Source organism: Excalfactoria chinensis, chromosome 13 (genome assembly GCF_039878825.1).
Source record: "Excalfactoria chinensis isolate bCotChi1 chromosome 13, bCotChi1.hap2, whole genome shotgun sequence".
NCBI lineage: Eukaryota > Metazoa > Chordata > Aves > Galliformes > Phasianidae > Excalfactoria > Excalfactoria chinensis.
The window spans coordinates 42,956-59,316 of NC_092837.1; the positions used below are offsets into that span (position 1 = coordinate 42,956).

Genomic DNA, 16,361 nt, shown 5'->3' on the forward strand with positions numbered 1-16,361 from the left:
TGTGGGCTGCCTTAAATGGGCATGTGGGGAGCGGCACCGGAGGGGAGGTCAGGAAGGGGACGGGCTCTCTCTCTCCCCCCGGCGCCCGGCGAGGAGACAGCGTGGTCGGAGTTTCCCGCTTCCCACAGACCGTCGGTGAGATTAGGATTTGGTTTTCTCATTGTTGAAACTCTCTCGTTGTTGTTTAGTGTTACTGGGTTTATTAAACTCCCGTTCGTTCTCAGATCATCCTTTCTTCGTTTTTTTTTTCCCCTCCCAGACCCATTCGCGGTCTCCCTTCCCGTCCCCTCTCCCGGAGCGCACGTGGCCGTGCCACGCCGCGCCGTGCCGCGCCGCACCGCGCTGTTAGGGAAGAGAGGTACTTTTGTTCCTGCTCCCCTGGGTTTGTTCCCTTGTCACGAGGGAGCTCTAGAGAGAACCCCGTGACACATCTCCATCTCCACCACCCCCTGTGCAGCCCATTGCAGCCCCCAACCACTCTTTAGGAGCAGCACTATTTCCTCACGTCCAGCCTGAATCTCCCCTGGCACAACTCAGGGTCGTTCCCTCCCATCCTATCACTGTTACACGGGAGCACAGGCCGACCTCCAGCTCATCACAACCTCCCTTCAGGAGCCTTGAGGTCTCCCCTGTGCTCCTCTTCTCCACGCTGACCCATCCTGGCTCCCCATCAGCCCCATCAGGTTCTCCAGACCCCTCACGGCTGCACCTCAACCTCATTGGGTTGGAAGGGACCTCAAGGATGATGAAGCTCCAACCCCCCCATGCCTGGCAGGGCCACCAAACTTCCACTATTGACTAGATCAGGTTGCCCAGGGTCTCATCCAACCTGGCCTTCAACACCTCCAAGGACGGGGCATCCACAGCCTCCATGGACATCCTGTTCCAGGACCTCCCCGCTCTCATAGCAAAGAACTTCCCCCTGACATCCAACCTAAATCTGCCCTCTTTCAACTTAAATCCATTTCCCCTTGTCCCGCTATTATCAGCCCTTTCCAAGAGCTTACTCCCCTCCTGGATATAGGTTTCCTTCAGGTACTTTAGGCTGCAATGAGATCACCCCCTGGATATAGCATATGGGTTCCCTTCAGGTACTGAAAGGCTGCAGTGAGGTCACCCCGCAGCCTTATTTTCTCCATGCTGAACAAGCTCAGCTCCCTCCACCTGTCTTCATAGGGCAGGTGCTCCAGCCCCCTGACCATCCTCATGGCCCTCCTCAGGACCCTCTCCAACAGCTCCATGTCTTTCTTGTACTGAGGGCTCCATACCTGGACACAGCACTCCAGATGGGGTCTCACAAGAGCAGAGTAGAGAGGGACAATCACCTGCCTATCCCTGCTGGCCACCCCTCTCCTAATGGAGACCACACCGCCAGCCCAGCTGGGGACAGCCGCTTGGAGTCGGGTAGACTGTGCCGGCGCACCCGAACCGCCACGGAAGCGACACCTGGCCTCTGCCGGGGAACGACCGAGTGGATCGGAGCAGAGTCCACCAGGAGCCAGGAGGACCCCGAGCCGTGTGTCATCGTTTTGTGCTGTTGCTGTCAATATTCTACATCATGACATCATGTGCAGTATGAATCATTAACTGAGGGTACAAATAGTGGCAAACTGTTTTGGTGGTATAAGAAAGTGTAGTTCTTAATGGCATACGGAAGTGTAACAGAGGGTATGTGGAAGTATAACAGAGGGTATGTGGAAGTGTAACAGAGGGTATGTGGAAATGTGGAAGGTTCATGCTCCCGTTCTGTGGAATGGCAGCATCCCGAGTACTCAGCTCTTGGAGGAAACTACATATCCCAGGGGACGACGCGGCCAGAGACGAATCACCGGAGGAGGACACATATATAATCTCACTCCCAGGCTGGAACGTCCTTCTTTTCGCTCTATCTGTCGCTTTGGAGCGCTCCATCCCTGCCGTCTCCCTCTATCAGCAACGTTCCAGCCCGTTGCCTAGAGATCACAGTAGGCCCCCCCGTTCTTGGGGACTCTTTTTCTCTCTTTCTGTCTCTCTCTCTGTCTTGTTCGATTTATTAGCCGCAATTATATTGTATCATATTGTGTTATCTTGTATTCCAATATCGTATTTGGTAAAATAAGTTTTCTCCTTAGACTGCTGCCACTGTTTTTGTCCATTCCCCTCCTTCCAAGGGCAGCAGCCTCTATCACAGGTAAATCTAGGTAACCCATTTACACCGTGCTGCGCTGCTTCAGTCCAATGGCTTAATGATGGGCAGCGCCGCGTGTTTAGTGCCAGGGGGCAGCAAGGGCACATTGCTGAGCGAGAGCCAAAAGAGGAGAGGCTGGAGGACAAGAGTGTCTAGTGGCCATTTTCAATTGGTTTGTTGGCTTCTTCCTCCTTCCTCCAGCCTGCACGGTGGACTCGGTACAGCGAGCCACGAGGCACTGCCTCCTGCTGCCTGCCTGCCTGCCTGGCAGCAAGAAGCGCTGCTGGAGATGGGAGACAGGATTGTCGGGTTGGGTGCAGCAAAGGGGGAAAATGAGGGAAACCCAAATACTTGTGAGTGGTCATTGCATCTTAGGTCTGGGCTCAGCCCGTGCAGCAGCACCTCGGGGCTGGGGCCGAGCCCGGTGCCTGGGGCTGTGCTGCCTGCAGGAGGGCTGCGGGGCTGGGGCAGCCGGTGTGGGTGCAGCACATGGGCATGGGGGAGGGCCGGCAGCAGGGAGGGCGTTGGGCCTGAGCCCCGCTCGTGTTGGTCACAGCACAGGGGCCGCAGGGGACGCCAGGAGCGCAGAGCAGGGAGGGCCAGGCTGTGTGCAGGCCAGGGCATGAAACCTTCCCTCGGCAGCTGCTGAGCTTTTCCCCCACGTCTGCAGACTCTCCGATGAGGCTCTGCAGCAAAGCCAGCCGGGCCATCCTGATAGTGCACAAGGGGTTAGGAAAGGGCACAACAGAGCGGTCATTGAAGAGCACAAAGCAGCGAAGCGCAGCATGAGCCATTGACTGCCTGCACAGATGAGCTTCTGCAGGCACCTCCGTTGGAGATCTGCGTACTGAGTGTGGGCGGAACGTGAAGGGAAAGGAGGAGAGGAGGGGAAGGAAGGCAAAGAAAGGAAAGGAAAAGAGGAGTCCAAAAGGCCAGAGCAGGAAAGGAGAAGGAAAGCTCCGTGCCGCCGGCGCCACCCGCCAGGAATCCGGAAGCGAACCCCCCCACAGGCCCGGGCCGGCCCCAGGCCGCCCTTAGCAACGGGACGGCGCAGGCGGTTGCTAGGGCCGGGGCAGGAAGTGCTTCCTGCCGGCCGAGAGCGCTTCCGGGGCAGCGCGGCGTGGCGGCGCGGAAGTTTGAATGGGGCCGGTAGGAGCGGGCTGTGTGCTGCCAGCGGGGCCGGGCCGCGGTGCGGGGCACGGAGGGATGTCGGCGGAGCAGCTCGCGGTGCTGGCGGCACGCAGAGGCGATGCGTGCGGTGCCAGCGAGTGCGGAGCTGAAGGAAGGTGAATCCATTCTTAGCATCACGCTCCCGGGCGTTGGTACTTCTGGGGGATTTCAATTATCCAGATATTTGCTGGACGACCAATATGGCCAAGCATGCGCGGTCCAGACAATTCTTGCAGTGTATTGAAGATAACTTTCTAATGCAGATGGTCGAGGTACCGACACGGGGCGGGGTGCTGCTGGACCTTATTCTCACCAACAAGGAAGGACTCGTTAAGGAAGTAAAAGTCGGGGGTAACTTGGGTTGTAGCGACCATGAGATGGTGGAGTTCGAGATCCTGAGCGGAGGAAGCAAAACAAAAAGTAGGATTGCTACTCTGGACTTCAGGAGAGCCAACTTTGATCTCCTCCGGGACTTACTTGGGGCCATCCCGTGGGCCAGGGTGCTAGAAGGCAAGGGGGCCTGTGAGAGCTGGCTAGCATTCAAACGGCTCCTCTTCCAGGCTCAGGATCGGTGCGTCCCTGTAACTAAGAAGTCAGGAAAAGGTGCCAGGAGACCTGCGTGGATGAGTAAGGAACTCATGTGCAAGCTCCGCAGAAAGAAGAAAGTACACGATATGTGGAAAAAGGGTCTGGCCACTTGGGAACAATATAAGAATGTAGTCAGGGACTGCCGAGATGCGACCAGGAAGGCTAAAGCCCACCTGGAGCTGAATCTAGCTAAGGAGATAAAGGATAATAAAAAAGGGTTTTTTAAGTACATTAACAGCAAAAGGAAGGCTAGGGAGAATGTGGGCCCCATACTAAGTGAGGGGGGTGTTCTGGTAACGGGGGATGCTGAGAAGGCGGAAATACTGAACGCCTTCTTTGCCTCTGTCTTTAGTGAAAGGGCTCTCCCCCAGGAATCCCAGTCCCCGGTGGTTGATGAGAGAATCTGGGGAATGGGAGATTTCCCTTTAGTCAGGGAAGAGGTGGTCCGTGAGTGCTTAGGAAACATTAATGTCCATAAATCCATGGGACCTGATGGGGTGCACCCGCGGGTGCTGAGAGAGCTGGCGGAGGTTATTGCTAAGCCGCTCTCTGTAATTTTTCAAAGGTCTTGGAGAACTGGGGAGGTGCCTGAAGACTGGAGGATGGCCAATGTCACCCCAGTCTTCAAAAAGGGCAAGAAGGATGACCCGGGTAATTATAGGCCAGTCAGCCTCACCTCTGTCCCAGGGAAGGTGATGGAACAGCTTGTGCTGGATGCCATCTCCAGACAACTGGGAGAAAAGGAGGTTATCAGGAGTACTCAGCATGGGTTCACCAAGGGGAGGTCGTGCTCGACCAACCTGGTGGCCTTTTATGAAGATGTCACTAGCTGGGTGGACGGGGGGAGAGCGGTAGATGTAGTCTACCTTGATTTCAGTAAGGCTTTTGATACGGTCCCCCATGACATCCTTATAACAAAGCTGAGGAAGTATGGGATAGATGAGTGGACGGTGAAGTGGATCGAGAATTGGCTGACTGGCAGAGTGCAGAGGGTTGTCGTTGGCGGTGCGGTGTCTGGCTGGAGGCCTGTGACTAGTGGTGTCCCCCAGGGGTCTGTGCTGGGTCCAGTCTTGTTCAACATCTTCATCAACGACCTTGATGAGGGGATAGTGGCCACCCTCAGCAAGTTTGCTGATGACACGAAGTTGGGAGGATTGGCTGACACGCCTGAAGGCTGTGCGGCCATTCAGAGAGACCTGGACAGGCTGGAGAGCTGGGCAGTAAGAAACCGGATGAGGTTTAACATAAGCAAGTGTAGAGTCTTGCATCTCGGTAGAAATAATTGCATACACCAGTACAGGTTGGGGGAAGACCTGCTGGAGAGGAGCTCTGCTGAGAGGGACCTGGGCGTCCTGGTGGACGACAGGTTGGCCATGAGCCAGCAGTGTGCCCTTGTAGCCAAAAAGGCCAATGGCATTCTGGGGTGCATTAAAAAGAGCATGGCCAGCAGGTCGAGGGAGGTGATCCTCCCCCTCTACTCTGCCCTGGTGAGGCCTCATCTGGAATACTGTGTCCAGTTCTGGGCTCCCCAGTACAAAAAAGACAGGGATCTCTTGGAAAGAGTCCAACGGAAGGCCACAAAGATGGTGAAGGGCCTGGACCATCTCCCCTACGAGGAGAGACTTAGGGAACTGGGTCTGTTTAGCCTTGAGAAAAGAAGGCTGAGAGGGGACTTGATCCAGGTTTATAAATACCTGAAGTGTGGGAGCTATAGTGGCGAGGCTGGTCTCTTTTCAGTAGTGCGTGGGGGACAGGACTAGGGGCAATGGGCTGAAACTCCAGCATAGGAAGTTCCGCACGAATGTGCGCAAGAACTTCTTTACGGTGAGGGTGACGGAGCACTGGAACAGGCTGCCCAGGGAGGTGGTGGAGTCTCCTTCTCTGGAGATATTCAAGACCCGCCTGGACACCTACCTGTGTGACGTGGTGTAGGGAGCCTGCTTTGGCAGGGGGGTTGGACTCGATGATCTCTAGAGGTCCCTTCCAACCCCTATAATTCTGTGATTCTGTGATGTCCTTCCTCTGGCTGTCGGCGAGCGGGACGAGTCAGGACTGCAGTTGTGTGCGATGGTGTTTGTTGCTGGGACCGGCTGCCCGAGCAGAATGGGGGCAGCGAGAGGGAGGCTTGACAAGCGCCCGCAGTCAGCAGCACGGCCCGTTCCTGCCCGCCTTGTTGCTGCTGTTGTGAGTCTGTTGGATGTGGAAGCTGGAGGTATTAATGGTGGGTCGTGGTTGAATCCCCCAAGAGGCCGCCCAAGGAGAGGCGCTGGATGGCAACATGGAGAGCAGAGCTTGTGTGTCCCAGGAGGCAGGCGTAGTCAGGTCCGCTTTGGAGCCTGCTGTTGTTGGCGCTGAGCTCAGGAGCCCCATCAGCATGGTGCTGCGTGCTGCGTATGGCAGCCCGAAGAGATTCCCTTGTGGTGGAAGGGGGAGGCCGAAGGAGGCCGAAGGAGGCCGAGGGCCCTTTGCTCAGGGCCGGCTCCTCTGTGCCCTCTTGCTGGCCGGAGAGCAGGGCTGCCCGCTGGGCACAGCGAGTGCCTTCTGGCTGCCGTGCCGTGCCCTGCCCTCCAGCCCCCTCCTCATGCCATGTGGAACGCCAGTGCCAGCAGTGCCAGCAGCGCGGCCGCCATTTTAGAACCCTGGCCATGTCACAGCTGTTGCCTTCGTCACCGCTGCCCCGTGCAACGCACTCGCCTCTCCGAGCTCTGGCCGTCAACAGCCATGTGGGCAGCCAAGAGAGCGAGGCTGGACGATGGGCAGGATGGAGGTGGGAAGATGGAGCCGGGGACCGCAGGATCCAAGAGGAAGAGGGGGCCCGCCATGACCATCGGGCAGCAGACAGGCAAGAGAGCCCGTTCCCATCGCGCCTGGACCAGCCCCGTGACCACCTCCGTGAAGCCCATGGAGGTGGATCCACCTCTGGACGAGCCCATGGAGGTGGATCCACCTCTGGACGAGCCCATGGAGGTGGATCCGCCCGCGGCACAGCTGGTCTGGCACCACACCACCGTGCCAGGCCCCGCATCAGTACCACCAGGGCTGCAGCATCGCTGGTCCAGGCGCAGGGCTCCTTCCCATCTGCGCAGCCCCTGCCCCCGGCGTTAGCCGGGAGGCTTCATTTAACATCTGCTCCTCCTCTGCGGGTCCCCGGTCCCATCTTAACCCTCCTATGTCCCATCTTAGCCCTGTTTCTATTGTTGTTTTTCATGTTAAGTTTAGTTGTAGTGTTAAGAGTAGGTTATTGTTCATGTTTTTGAGTCAGGAGTAGGTTATTGTTTAATGCATTTTATGCTTGTGTTAATTCCTTTTTTCTTAATAAGGACCAAGATGTGTGTTTAAGGGTATTTTTTAATGAGTTTATTTGGAATCTTTTTTCTTAGTCTTGCATATTGGTAGAGCTGTGACAGAAAAAGGGACAGAGGGAATGTGAACACGCCTTGCATCAGTGACTTGAGAGATGGTTTGGACGTGGTCCTGGCAGGGCAGCCTGCTCTGGGTATCCCTGCTTGCTCCGAGTGGAAGGACTAGGTAAACTCCAGAGATTCCTTCCAGTACCAAACCAACAATGTGATGCAGTGGTTGAGTTTCTTTGAAAACCGCTTGATAGTTTTGCATTTCACTACGTGGATTTCTTCAGAGGGATGTAGTGAGAGACAGATGTCCTTGTGCTCTGCAAGTAGTTCTAATCTTGTTTTCGAGCCTTTCTCGCGCTGTTGTCATGTATTACCTACTGGTAGACACGGGCAGTTAGACCTAAGAATTCATTGTTTGATTTTTGTACAGGGAGCAACGGACCCCAAAAATTTTGCGTTGAGAAAGTTGGGAAGGAAAACTGGTTCCCTAGAAGTCACTCCTGGTAAGTACGAAGGATCAAACTCTGCTGTGGTTCTGTTCTTACGGATGGCAATCTCCTTTTAGATTGTAGGAAGTGGGTGTGATATGGAAGTAGCTGAGATTGTGTGAAAGCAAATCACTGGGTGATGGCAGTAAGCTCTGCTGAGTAATAGTTGAACTTCTGAAAAGCAGTTTTGTTGTGGAGCTGATTCCATTGTAAATGCCGTGGATTTGCACACCACTAAAAACATAAAGTTACTTTTAGTACTGAAGGTAGTATTTCTTCTAAAGAGTCTGGGATCGATCTTTCATGATCGCCATACCCGATCTTGGCAATGAAAACAAATAGCCGCATTCGTGCTCCCTCTTGGCTGGAGAAAATGTAGCTTCTGCTCAGTTTCTCAGTTCTGCTGGTGCTTTGTGAAGATGCTCAGATTTTAAATTTCAGATACAGAAGAGAGATAAGGTGAGAGTTGTTACTAAACACGTTGCCAGTTCTGGAAAGTTATCCCTGCTCAAGTGCTTGTTGTGCTTTAACTCTCACTTTCACAGACAAGTGCACGTCAAGATACAGCTGTTTTAGAGGGTACAAATGCAGTTATTCCTCTGAACAGGACAGTTCATATGCCTGTGTTCCTAGTGGATTTTTTTGGTGGTCTAAACTGTTGTTCAATACTTCAGGTTTCTCTTTGTTTTCAGTTTCAGTCGCTTGGACCTTCCACCCTAGAAGAATTAGGAGCAGCTGAAGGAAAAGCTGTTATTTGCAATTGAAGAAACAGAAGGTTTTGGGCAGGAATAGCTGCAATTTGCACCTTGAAGAATGTGAACTGAACGTGACGTTCTTCTTCACTTCTTCTGCTTGTTGCACACTTCCTTGTAAAGAAGACTTGACTTGGATTATTTGACAATAGTAGCGTGTAAGTAAATGGATGTTATCCTGAGGTTTTATCCACGTAAACTCTGGATTTCTACCGAGCACTTTCAGAAACCAAAAGAGCAATCAGATATGGCGACAAAGGAATTGTGACTCGAGTAGAGATTTAATACAGCTGTGGGCTCTGCTTTGTTTTACCTTTCGTCACTTAGAATGTGTCCTTAAGGACTGAGAGATTTTTTTAAAATAGTTTTGTCTTTCCTATTCAGTAGCATATTTGGCTACTGATGTACTGGGAAGTTCAGTAGTAGCTGCAATGCTGCAGCAACATCATCACCTCTTGACAGCAGTGTTATTAGAGCCGGCTTGTAACCGTTCTCTGCCTACTGTGAGCAAATTCATCGCTTAAGCTATTCTTCTAACTCAAGTGTGGCTGGACTGTATTTCCTTGCCTGGAGTCTGCTCACTTGCCAGTGGGACTCAGACTGCTGTTCAGGGGATGTCAAACTGTGGCACCAATCCAGGGCGTAGCTTTGCTTTGTTTTCCTCACAGTCTTGCTAATTTCAGCAAAAGAACCGTCTGCCCAAAGTTGCTGGAGATTTGCTTGTGCCCTCTGAGGAGTTCTGATCTTTTTCTGTGTAACACATCTAACTTTTCAAACTATGTTCACACTGTGTTCAAACTATGTTCACTTGTTTTGCAAAAGACAAGACCACCTGGGATTGCACTGATTCAACTTAGATTCCCGTTTGCAGACTGATGTTTCCTGTCGGGAGTGTTAATGGACGTTATCCTCAGTGTTATTCTTCCACGATGCTGTCAGTTTTCTCTGAAGACTTCTTTGGTGTCTCAGGAAGAGGTACAAAATAACTGGGTTTTGAAAATGATGGTACTTATCATTTTTGGTGATGAACTGATGATGCAGTATTAGCATTATCAGTTCTCGGAGGACTTGAAAGTTTGTACATGGATTCCAGACTGTGTGTGTATATGTGTTCTAATGAACAAGGCCATGAACTGGGATCAGCAGCACTGGATGGTAAAATACTGTACTGAAATTCATTGTTGAAATTTCCTTGTATTGTAATTTCCAATACGCAGGTAACTGTAACAATATCTCCGTAAGTCAAATACTGGCATCCTTCCGGGAGCTCCATCTTTCTTCCTCTGGGCTCAAAGTCCTGTGGGGAAATGCCACTCCTCCCCTCCCTTCTGAGAGCCACTGTGCCCAAAGAAGGCAGGCCACAGGACCAGAAGGTGAACTCTTGAACTGCCACTGCTCTGCATAATGTTCTGATGTGGGATATCTACAAAACATCCCCAAACCACAACAGGGAGCACGGAGCTGCAATGTGGAACGCCCTCCACACACAGCCCGGTCGGTGCACGATGCTGCAGGCACGTTCCTTGCCATCTGCATACACGTGGGCCGGCTTTGCACTGGCGGGCACATCATCTGGCCTGGGCACTGCAGGTACCCACATGATGGGGTGCAGACACGGCAAGGCCAACCCTGGCTGATTGTGCATCTCATTCCCGCTTGGCGTGGGAAGAGGGACTTCAGTGGGACACAATTGCTCCAAAGGAGTTTTGGGGCTTGGTTACAAATGTTGCCCTGACCTGTTGGCCTTGTCTGTCACCAGTTGCAGTGGTTACAAAGCACACGGAGGATACGTCGCGCTGTGTAAGCTGAATAAAACACGGGATCACACAAAGTACAAACGTCTGAGTTACAACAGCACACATCACCAACTTGTCACAGACACTAGCCCATGGTTCTGCAGGAGTGGTGACACAAACATTACAGACCATTACTGATGTCAACATCTTCCCACCCTTCACTTCCCTGCACATGAAGCAGCAAGCTGCTGGCCACCAGAGGGCTTGCTGTGACGTCAGAAGGTGGCTGCGGTCATCTGAAGGCTTTTCTGGTTGTCAGAGGGCTCCACTGGTCAGAGATGTTCACTGACCATCAGAAGGTTTCATTGATTGAGTTGGGATGTCACAGGTCATCAGAGGTCTTCATTGGGAGATTGGAGGTGTCCATGGGAGGGGATATGCAGACCTTGTTCTGGGTGATGGGTAGGGGGTTGGGGCGCTGAGGCAAGCGGCCTAAAGCAGACCCAAAGGAGTGACAAGTGGCTGCAATAAGAGAGGGGCTAAAAGTAGGGTGTTGTGGTCACACTGTGTCCATGCAGAGGCGGATCAAAGGGTGAAGGCTTTGGGAGGAAATGTACGGAGGAACTGAGAGAGAGCAGAGGGAGGGTACTGGGGTTGATGGCAGCATGAGGAGCTCCATCCTTGAGGACTTTGGAGCGGATGATGAGTGAGGGAGGGGAAGCCCACAGGGGTGCAGGACATGGTGTGCATGGCATGGAGCTGGGGAGGCCTCCCAGAACTGTGAGGTGGCCAGTCCCTGCTGAGCATGAGAACAAGGACACAGACACAGAGAGTGTAGGTTTGCTGAGGGATTTATTGATCATCAGAGGGTGTCACTGATCATCGGGGTCTTCACTGCTCACCAGAGGGCAGCACTGGTCATCAGAGGATGTCAGAGCGCTGCACTGGCAAGGAGGAGCCTTGTCCCTGCAGGGTTTGTCCCCAGGGACTCAGGGCAGGAGAAGGACTGGCAGCAGCCAAGAGACCCGGGGCAGGACGTGGGTCCCCTGGGGACAGAAGCCACCAATAAGGCACCCTGAGCCTGCCCCCCCCAGATCCATTCCTCTTCACAGCCCCATAGAGCGCAAAGGGTGGTTAGGTACTGGAATAGGCACCCCAGGGAGGTGGTTGAATCGCCATCCCTGGATGTGTTTAAGAGCCGTTTGGATGTGGTACTCAGGGATATGATTTAGCTTTTTTTTTTTTTTTTTTTTTTTTTTTTAGAGATGGGGTACTGGTTGGGCTGCGGTTGGACTTGATGATCTTCAAGGTCTTTTCCAACCTGGGTAATTCTATGATTCTATGAAAGGAAGGGCTGGAGGTGACAGTGCCCAGGTCCCCCTGGAACAGGCCACGGACAGTCCTCTCCATGCCATCAATTAATTCCCAGCCCCTGATGCCCGGTCCTCAGGGCTGCAGAGACACCCAGGGTCCCCCAAGTGCCCTGTGGTGCAGGGACCCATTGTGAGCACTAGAACTACATGGCCAAGTCACGGTCATGTAGCCTGCTCAGCCCCAACTGCCCCCCATTGCCTTCTTCCCCTTCCTGTTGCCCACCCATGGCAAGAGGGAGCCCAACAGAGGCTTTGGAACACCAGGGGTGTCCCCAAGGCCCAGGGAACTGAGAGAACAGCAACACATCCCAGCCCCATCCTCACCCCAGGGTCACACCTCAACTCACAGGCCTGGGAGAGGGAGAAAGAAGAGATGGGTCAGCAGTGCCAGGCGGGGCAGGCAGCAGTGCCAGCATCATAATGGGCAGCTGGCCATGATGTCACCGCGTTGCCGTGGTGGCGTTTGTGACACAGCCACCCGGGAGGGGGGTGTAGGCAGAGCACGGAGGTGGGTCCTGCATCCTGAAGGAGCATCTGGTACAGAGCAGACGCATCTGAAGGATGAGCTCCAGCATGGCTGATGCCAACAAGGAGCAACATGGGATGAGCAAGGACGGCCCCAAGGTGGGCCATGCCTCTGGACGAACACGCAGTGAAACTGAAGGTACACGGGCCCACAGCCACCATGGGAGCAGTGCTGCAACCAGTCTTGGGATGGAGATGACACTTTTCCATCTGCCACCTCCATCCTGCCCAGCAGTGGGAGAGGTGCCAGGTAGAGGCAGATGCAGAGTGTGACCTGCTTTTCCTTTGCCCTCCAGAGCGAGTTGCCGTCTGGGATGCGGTGGCCGCCTTCATTCGAGAGCAGCTCCTGGTGCACAAGGTGTGTTTGTTGGCTGTCGGGTTCCTCCTCGCCCTGTCTGGCTCAGCCGGGACTTCCTCTGAGCCTTCCCCTGCACACACAGCAGGAAACTCACCCTATGTTTCCCTGCTGAGCTGCATTTGGGAGGAAAGGCGAGGAGAAGGAGCGGGCTGTGCAGCCCCAAAGCCATCCCCGCTGCCCTGGCTTGTGCCTCTGAACAGCAGGAGGGGGCTCCTGAGCACTGTCCCTACACAGAACCACCTCCAGCTCTTCCTCCAGCCAGCCCTTAACTCTTCCTCCCTTTCTTCCTCCTCCGCTCGCAGGGGGTCTGGATTCCCACCTTCGGCTCCTTTGACATCATCTCCAAGGAGATCAGGATGGAGGACAGGACCGTGACCCTGTGCTGGCCCGTGTTTCAACTGGCCAGCAACCTCATTGCAATGCACCGCCTCAGGTCCCGCAGGGGGTCCCTGCCAGGTAGGAGGGGGGATTAAACCCTTGCTGGCTTCATGGATGGGGCAAACAGGGCCACCGCCTCCCTTCTCAGAAGCAGACCTCCCCCTCTGAGGAGCCCGTCCAAACGTGGGGCCGTTCTGGATGATGTCCCTTAGAAGCAGTTCTAGGTGGAAGAGCAACCTTATCATCAACCCCATCCCTGGTATTTTCTCAGTTGACAGGAAGGTGGAGGCCCTGAAGAGCAGCCAGGTGGCCGCAGCCGCCTCTGTGAGCTGGAAGACAGCACAGAAGTGCATCCAAAGCACCGTGTCGCTGCTCTCCAGCTGCCTGCAGAATGGGGAGAACGTGGCTGTGGTTCTGAAGGATGTTGGAGTGCTGCTCATTGACGGGCTGACCTTCCAAATGAAGTTTTATTATGACTTCCTCGAGACGCTGTCGGGCAAAGAGAACTTCAGGAGAGCCGTTCGCAAGGTGAGCCGTAGGTTTCTCCATAGCGCGGGCAGTGCCGTGAGCCTCACTCAGCCCGCACACGGCCCACCAGGACCTGGGCAGCTGCTCGAGCCGTGCAGGTGCTGCGGTGCTGTCAGCTCTCCCTGCCTCGGGCTCCTCGTGTCCCCAGTGCCTCAGCCATGACCAGGACATCTCACAACCTCCCTGTTCCTCCCCTGCAGGCCCCCTCGCTGCTGGACATGGGGGTGTCCCGTGTGACACCGGTGGCTTCTCTGGTGTTCTCTGGCTGCCTTGTCGTATTACCCAAGTGAGTATTTTTCTGCTGCTTGATGCAGCTGCTCAGCTCTCATTCCGTAGTGCTTGTGCCTCGTGTCCGTCAGTGTCCTGCCCAGGAGGATGTGCCAGAGAATCACAGAATGACTGGAGCAGGAAGGAACCCGAAAAGAGCACCCGGTGCCACTGCCCTGCGGGGAACAGGGACACCTACCTCCAAATGAGGTTGCACTGAGCCTGGTCCAGCCAGGCCTTGAATGCCTGTCCAGGCACCCAGCAGCTCTCTGGGCAAGACATCCCAGTGCCTCACCACCCTCCAGCCAAAACCTTCTTCCTCCCATCCAAAGCCAGTCTTCCCTCTTTCCGCCTGAAACTGTTTCCCCTCCTCCTATCCCAAGTGACCCTGCTATCGGCTTTAGAAAGCCTTCATGCAGCATGAAAACATGCCTGTGAGCAGACAAGCAGAGCGAGCAGCAAGGATTGCTGTTGCACTGTCACACCGCTCACTGCCTTTTCCTCGCTTACAGGTTTCAAATGGAGTTGGTCCCCAAACTGCCGCCCCTGATACGCCGCCAGTCCTCCGGGAGCTTCTCTGGGTCAGGGAAAGCAACCAAAGTAGAGACTTTGCCACCTCTTACTGGGGGCAAGAAAGGTAAAGTGGCTTCCAGCTCCTTTCCACAGCACGGGCAACCAACTGGAGGTGGGCAGTCCCTTGCTGACCATCAGCCCAGGGCTCTGATGTGCATCAAACCTTTGTGCCAGCTCAGCACGGCCTCTTCCCCTTAGGTTATGGTTGGCCAGTCCAAAAGGAAGGTGCAGGGTGTGACGTACCCCCATCCCTGACTATGGCAGGAGGATCTCAGGCCCTGCCCTCCCCCAGTGGAAGGGCAGGGACATCAAAAGTCACCCTGCCGCCTTATTGTCACCAGACAGCTCCTCTTTCCCAAAGCCAGCGTCCCTCCTGCAGCCCCAAAGCAGAGCTGAACTGCAGAGAGGAGGAGTGGGGACAGAGATGGTTTCAGGGCAGGTTCTGGGAACAGGCCTGAGTGCTGCTTGTGAGCGAGCCAAAGGTTTGATGGCGAATCTCCTCTTCCTTCCCAACTGCAGTAAGATTTGACAAGACTCCAACCTTCATCAGACGCCTGAGCACTGCAATTGTTGATGGAGGGCAGTTGCGAAAGATAAAGAACAGACTGCGGAGGGAGAGCATTGCCTGCAGGTGAGGCTGGCGGCTGTGGGCTGGGTTGTGCATGGAGGTGACCCAACGAGAGCCCAATCCCTAACACCAAAGGGTCGCTGCTTGTTTGTGGTCGCCCAAGAGTGCTGGGATGGGGATGCCAGGATCCCCCCAGCTCACAGGGCTGGCCCCTCTCCACATCTCCGGAGAGCCCTGGGGCAGCCGGTCAGCTGTCTGTGGGGAAGGCTGCATTACAGCCCAGGCTCCTGGCTCAGTCTTGAGGGATGCGGCCCCAAAGCCAACAGCCACTTAGGCGGACCCCTCCCGCTCTGTCCTTTCAGTGTTCTGCCACCCATCCGGGCAGTGCCTGCAGCCCCACAGCAGCCGATGAGCTGCCAGCTGCAGGGCCAGGAGGAAACGGATAACCAAGAAGGGCTGGGCCGAACAAGACGGGTCAAGTTCCTCGATGAAGGAGGAGAAGCAGAGGAAGCCCAGCATGAGGGTGCGCTGCCCGAACTGCAGGAAGATGAGACCCCAGACAAACCATCCAGGCTGGCGCTTCGGGCATGTGACTCGGTGACACTTCTGAGGAAGAGGGTTGAGAAGAGCAGGGAACAGTGGGAACAAGCCAAGGAAATGGCAGCAGCAACATCCCGTGGTGAGACCAGCCTGCCCGAGGAGTCCTGCGACAGATCTGTATTGCTGCCTCCCATAAGGGAAAAAACGGGGTCTCCCACTAGAAAGATGACAGCAGCACCATCTCATGGTGAGCCCAGCTTGCCCAAGGAGCCCTCTGTTGTCCCATCTGGGTTGCTGCCACCCATAAAGGAAGAAATGGGGTCTCCCATGCAAGAGATGGCAGCAGCAGCATCTCATGCTGAGTCCAGCCTACCCGAGGAGTCCTCAACCATCAGATCTGGATTTCTACCTCCCATAAGGGAAGAAACGGGGTCTCCCAGACGTCAGTCTCCAAAGACCGAAGCCCCATTCCGCAGGAAGAGCACACCCAACACACACTGATGCAGGCATGGGGTGCCCAGGACAGACAGAGCTCCACCGGAGGCTGCTTAACAGCTACTGAGTCCCATTTGGGTCATTGAGACCTATTTGTGTCATTCCTGCACACCACCTCCTTGAAGAAAAGCAAAGGAACAAGGAGAGAGAGTGAGGACTCTTCCAAGACCCCTTGCCTCTTTAGGAGCAAAACCCTACTGCTGGAAGTGTTTGAGACAAGGGATAAAGACTGTCATATAGTCTTATGTAATATTAGTATAATATTAGTAATATTTGCTCTTGCTATTCTACATCACAACATCATACTCAATATAACCATCTACCTATAAATAAACAATAATCAAAACACCATATGCACACGGGTCTGTATACATATATATACACAGAGTTACCGACTACTTGGAGGTGGCCACAGCCAGGCAGGAACAGATCCCAGCAGTCCCTGCTAAGCATGACAACAAGGACACAGAGTGTAGGTTTGCTGAGGGATGTATTGATCATC

At 54.3% G+C, this 16,361-nt stretch overlaps 1 protein-coding gene and 1 long non-coding RNA gene across 2 annotated transcripts; both read left to right on the forward strand.

Annotated features, from left to right (window-relative positions):
• The first annotated feature begins 3,268 nt into the window (after positions 1-3,268).
• Positions 3,269-10,350, forward strand: LOC140258225 (uncharacterized). The gene is made up of 3 exons (XR_011905209.1): positions 3,269-3,453; positions 7,709-7,781; positions 8,459-10,350. It is a non-coding gene; the product is annotated as an uncharacterized lncRNA (long non-coding RNA).
• Positions 10,351-12,188: 1,838 nt separating this feature from the next.
• LOC140258359 (uncharacterized) lies at positions 12,189-15,865 on the forward strand. The gene is made up of 9 exons (XM_072348565.1): positions 12,189-12,291; positions 12,449-12,510; positions 12,813-12,966; positions 13,160-13,416; positions 13,617-13,702; positions 14,196-14,320; positions 14,776-14,887; positions 15,187-15,500; positions 15,699-15,865. The coding sequence occupies exons 1-9, from the start codon at positions 12,189-12,191 to the stop codon at positions 15,863-15,865; spliced, it is 1,380 nt and encodes a 459-aa protein (XP_072204666.1).
• Positions 15,866-16,361: the final 496 nt, after the last annotated feature.

What these genes read in the sequence shown, in the direction of transcription:
- LOC140258359 (XM_072348565.1), top strand. Translation starts at nt 12,189, where the DNA reads ATGAGCTCCAGCATGGCTGATGCCAACAAGGAGCAACATGGGATGAGC. An exon ending in TGCCTTGTCGTATTACCCAA is followed by an intron (nt 13,703 to 14,195) that starts GTGAGTATTTTT and finishes CCTCGCTTACAG; the next exon opens with GTTTCAAATGGAGTTGGTCC. An exon ending in AGGGAGAGCATTGCCTGCAG is followed by an intron (nt 14,888 to 15,186) that starts GTGAGGCTGGCG and finishes CTGTCCTTTCAG; the next exon opens with TGTTCTGCCACCCATCCGGG.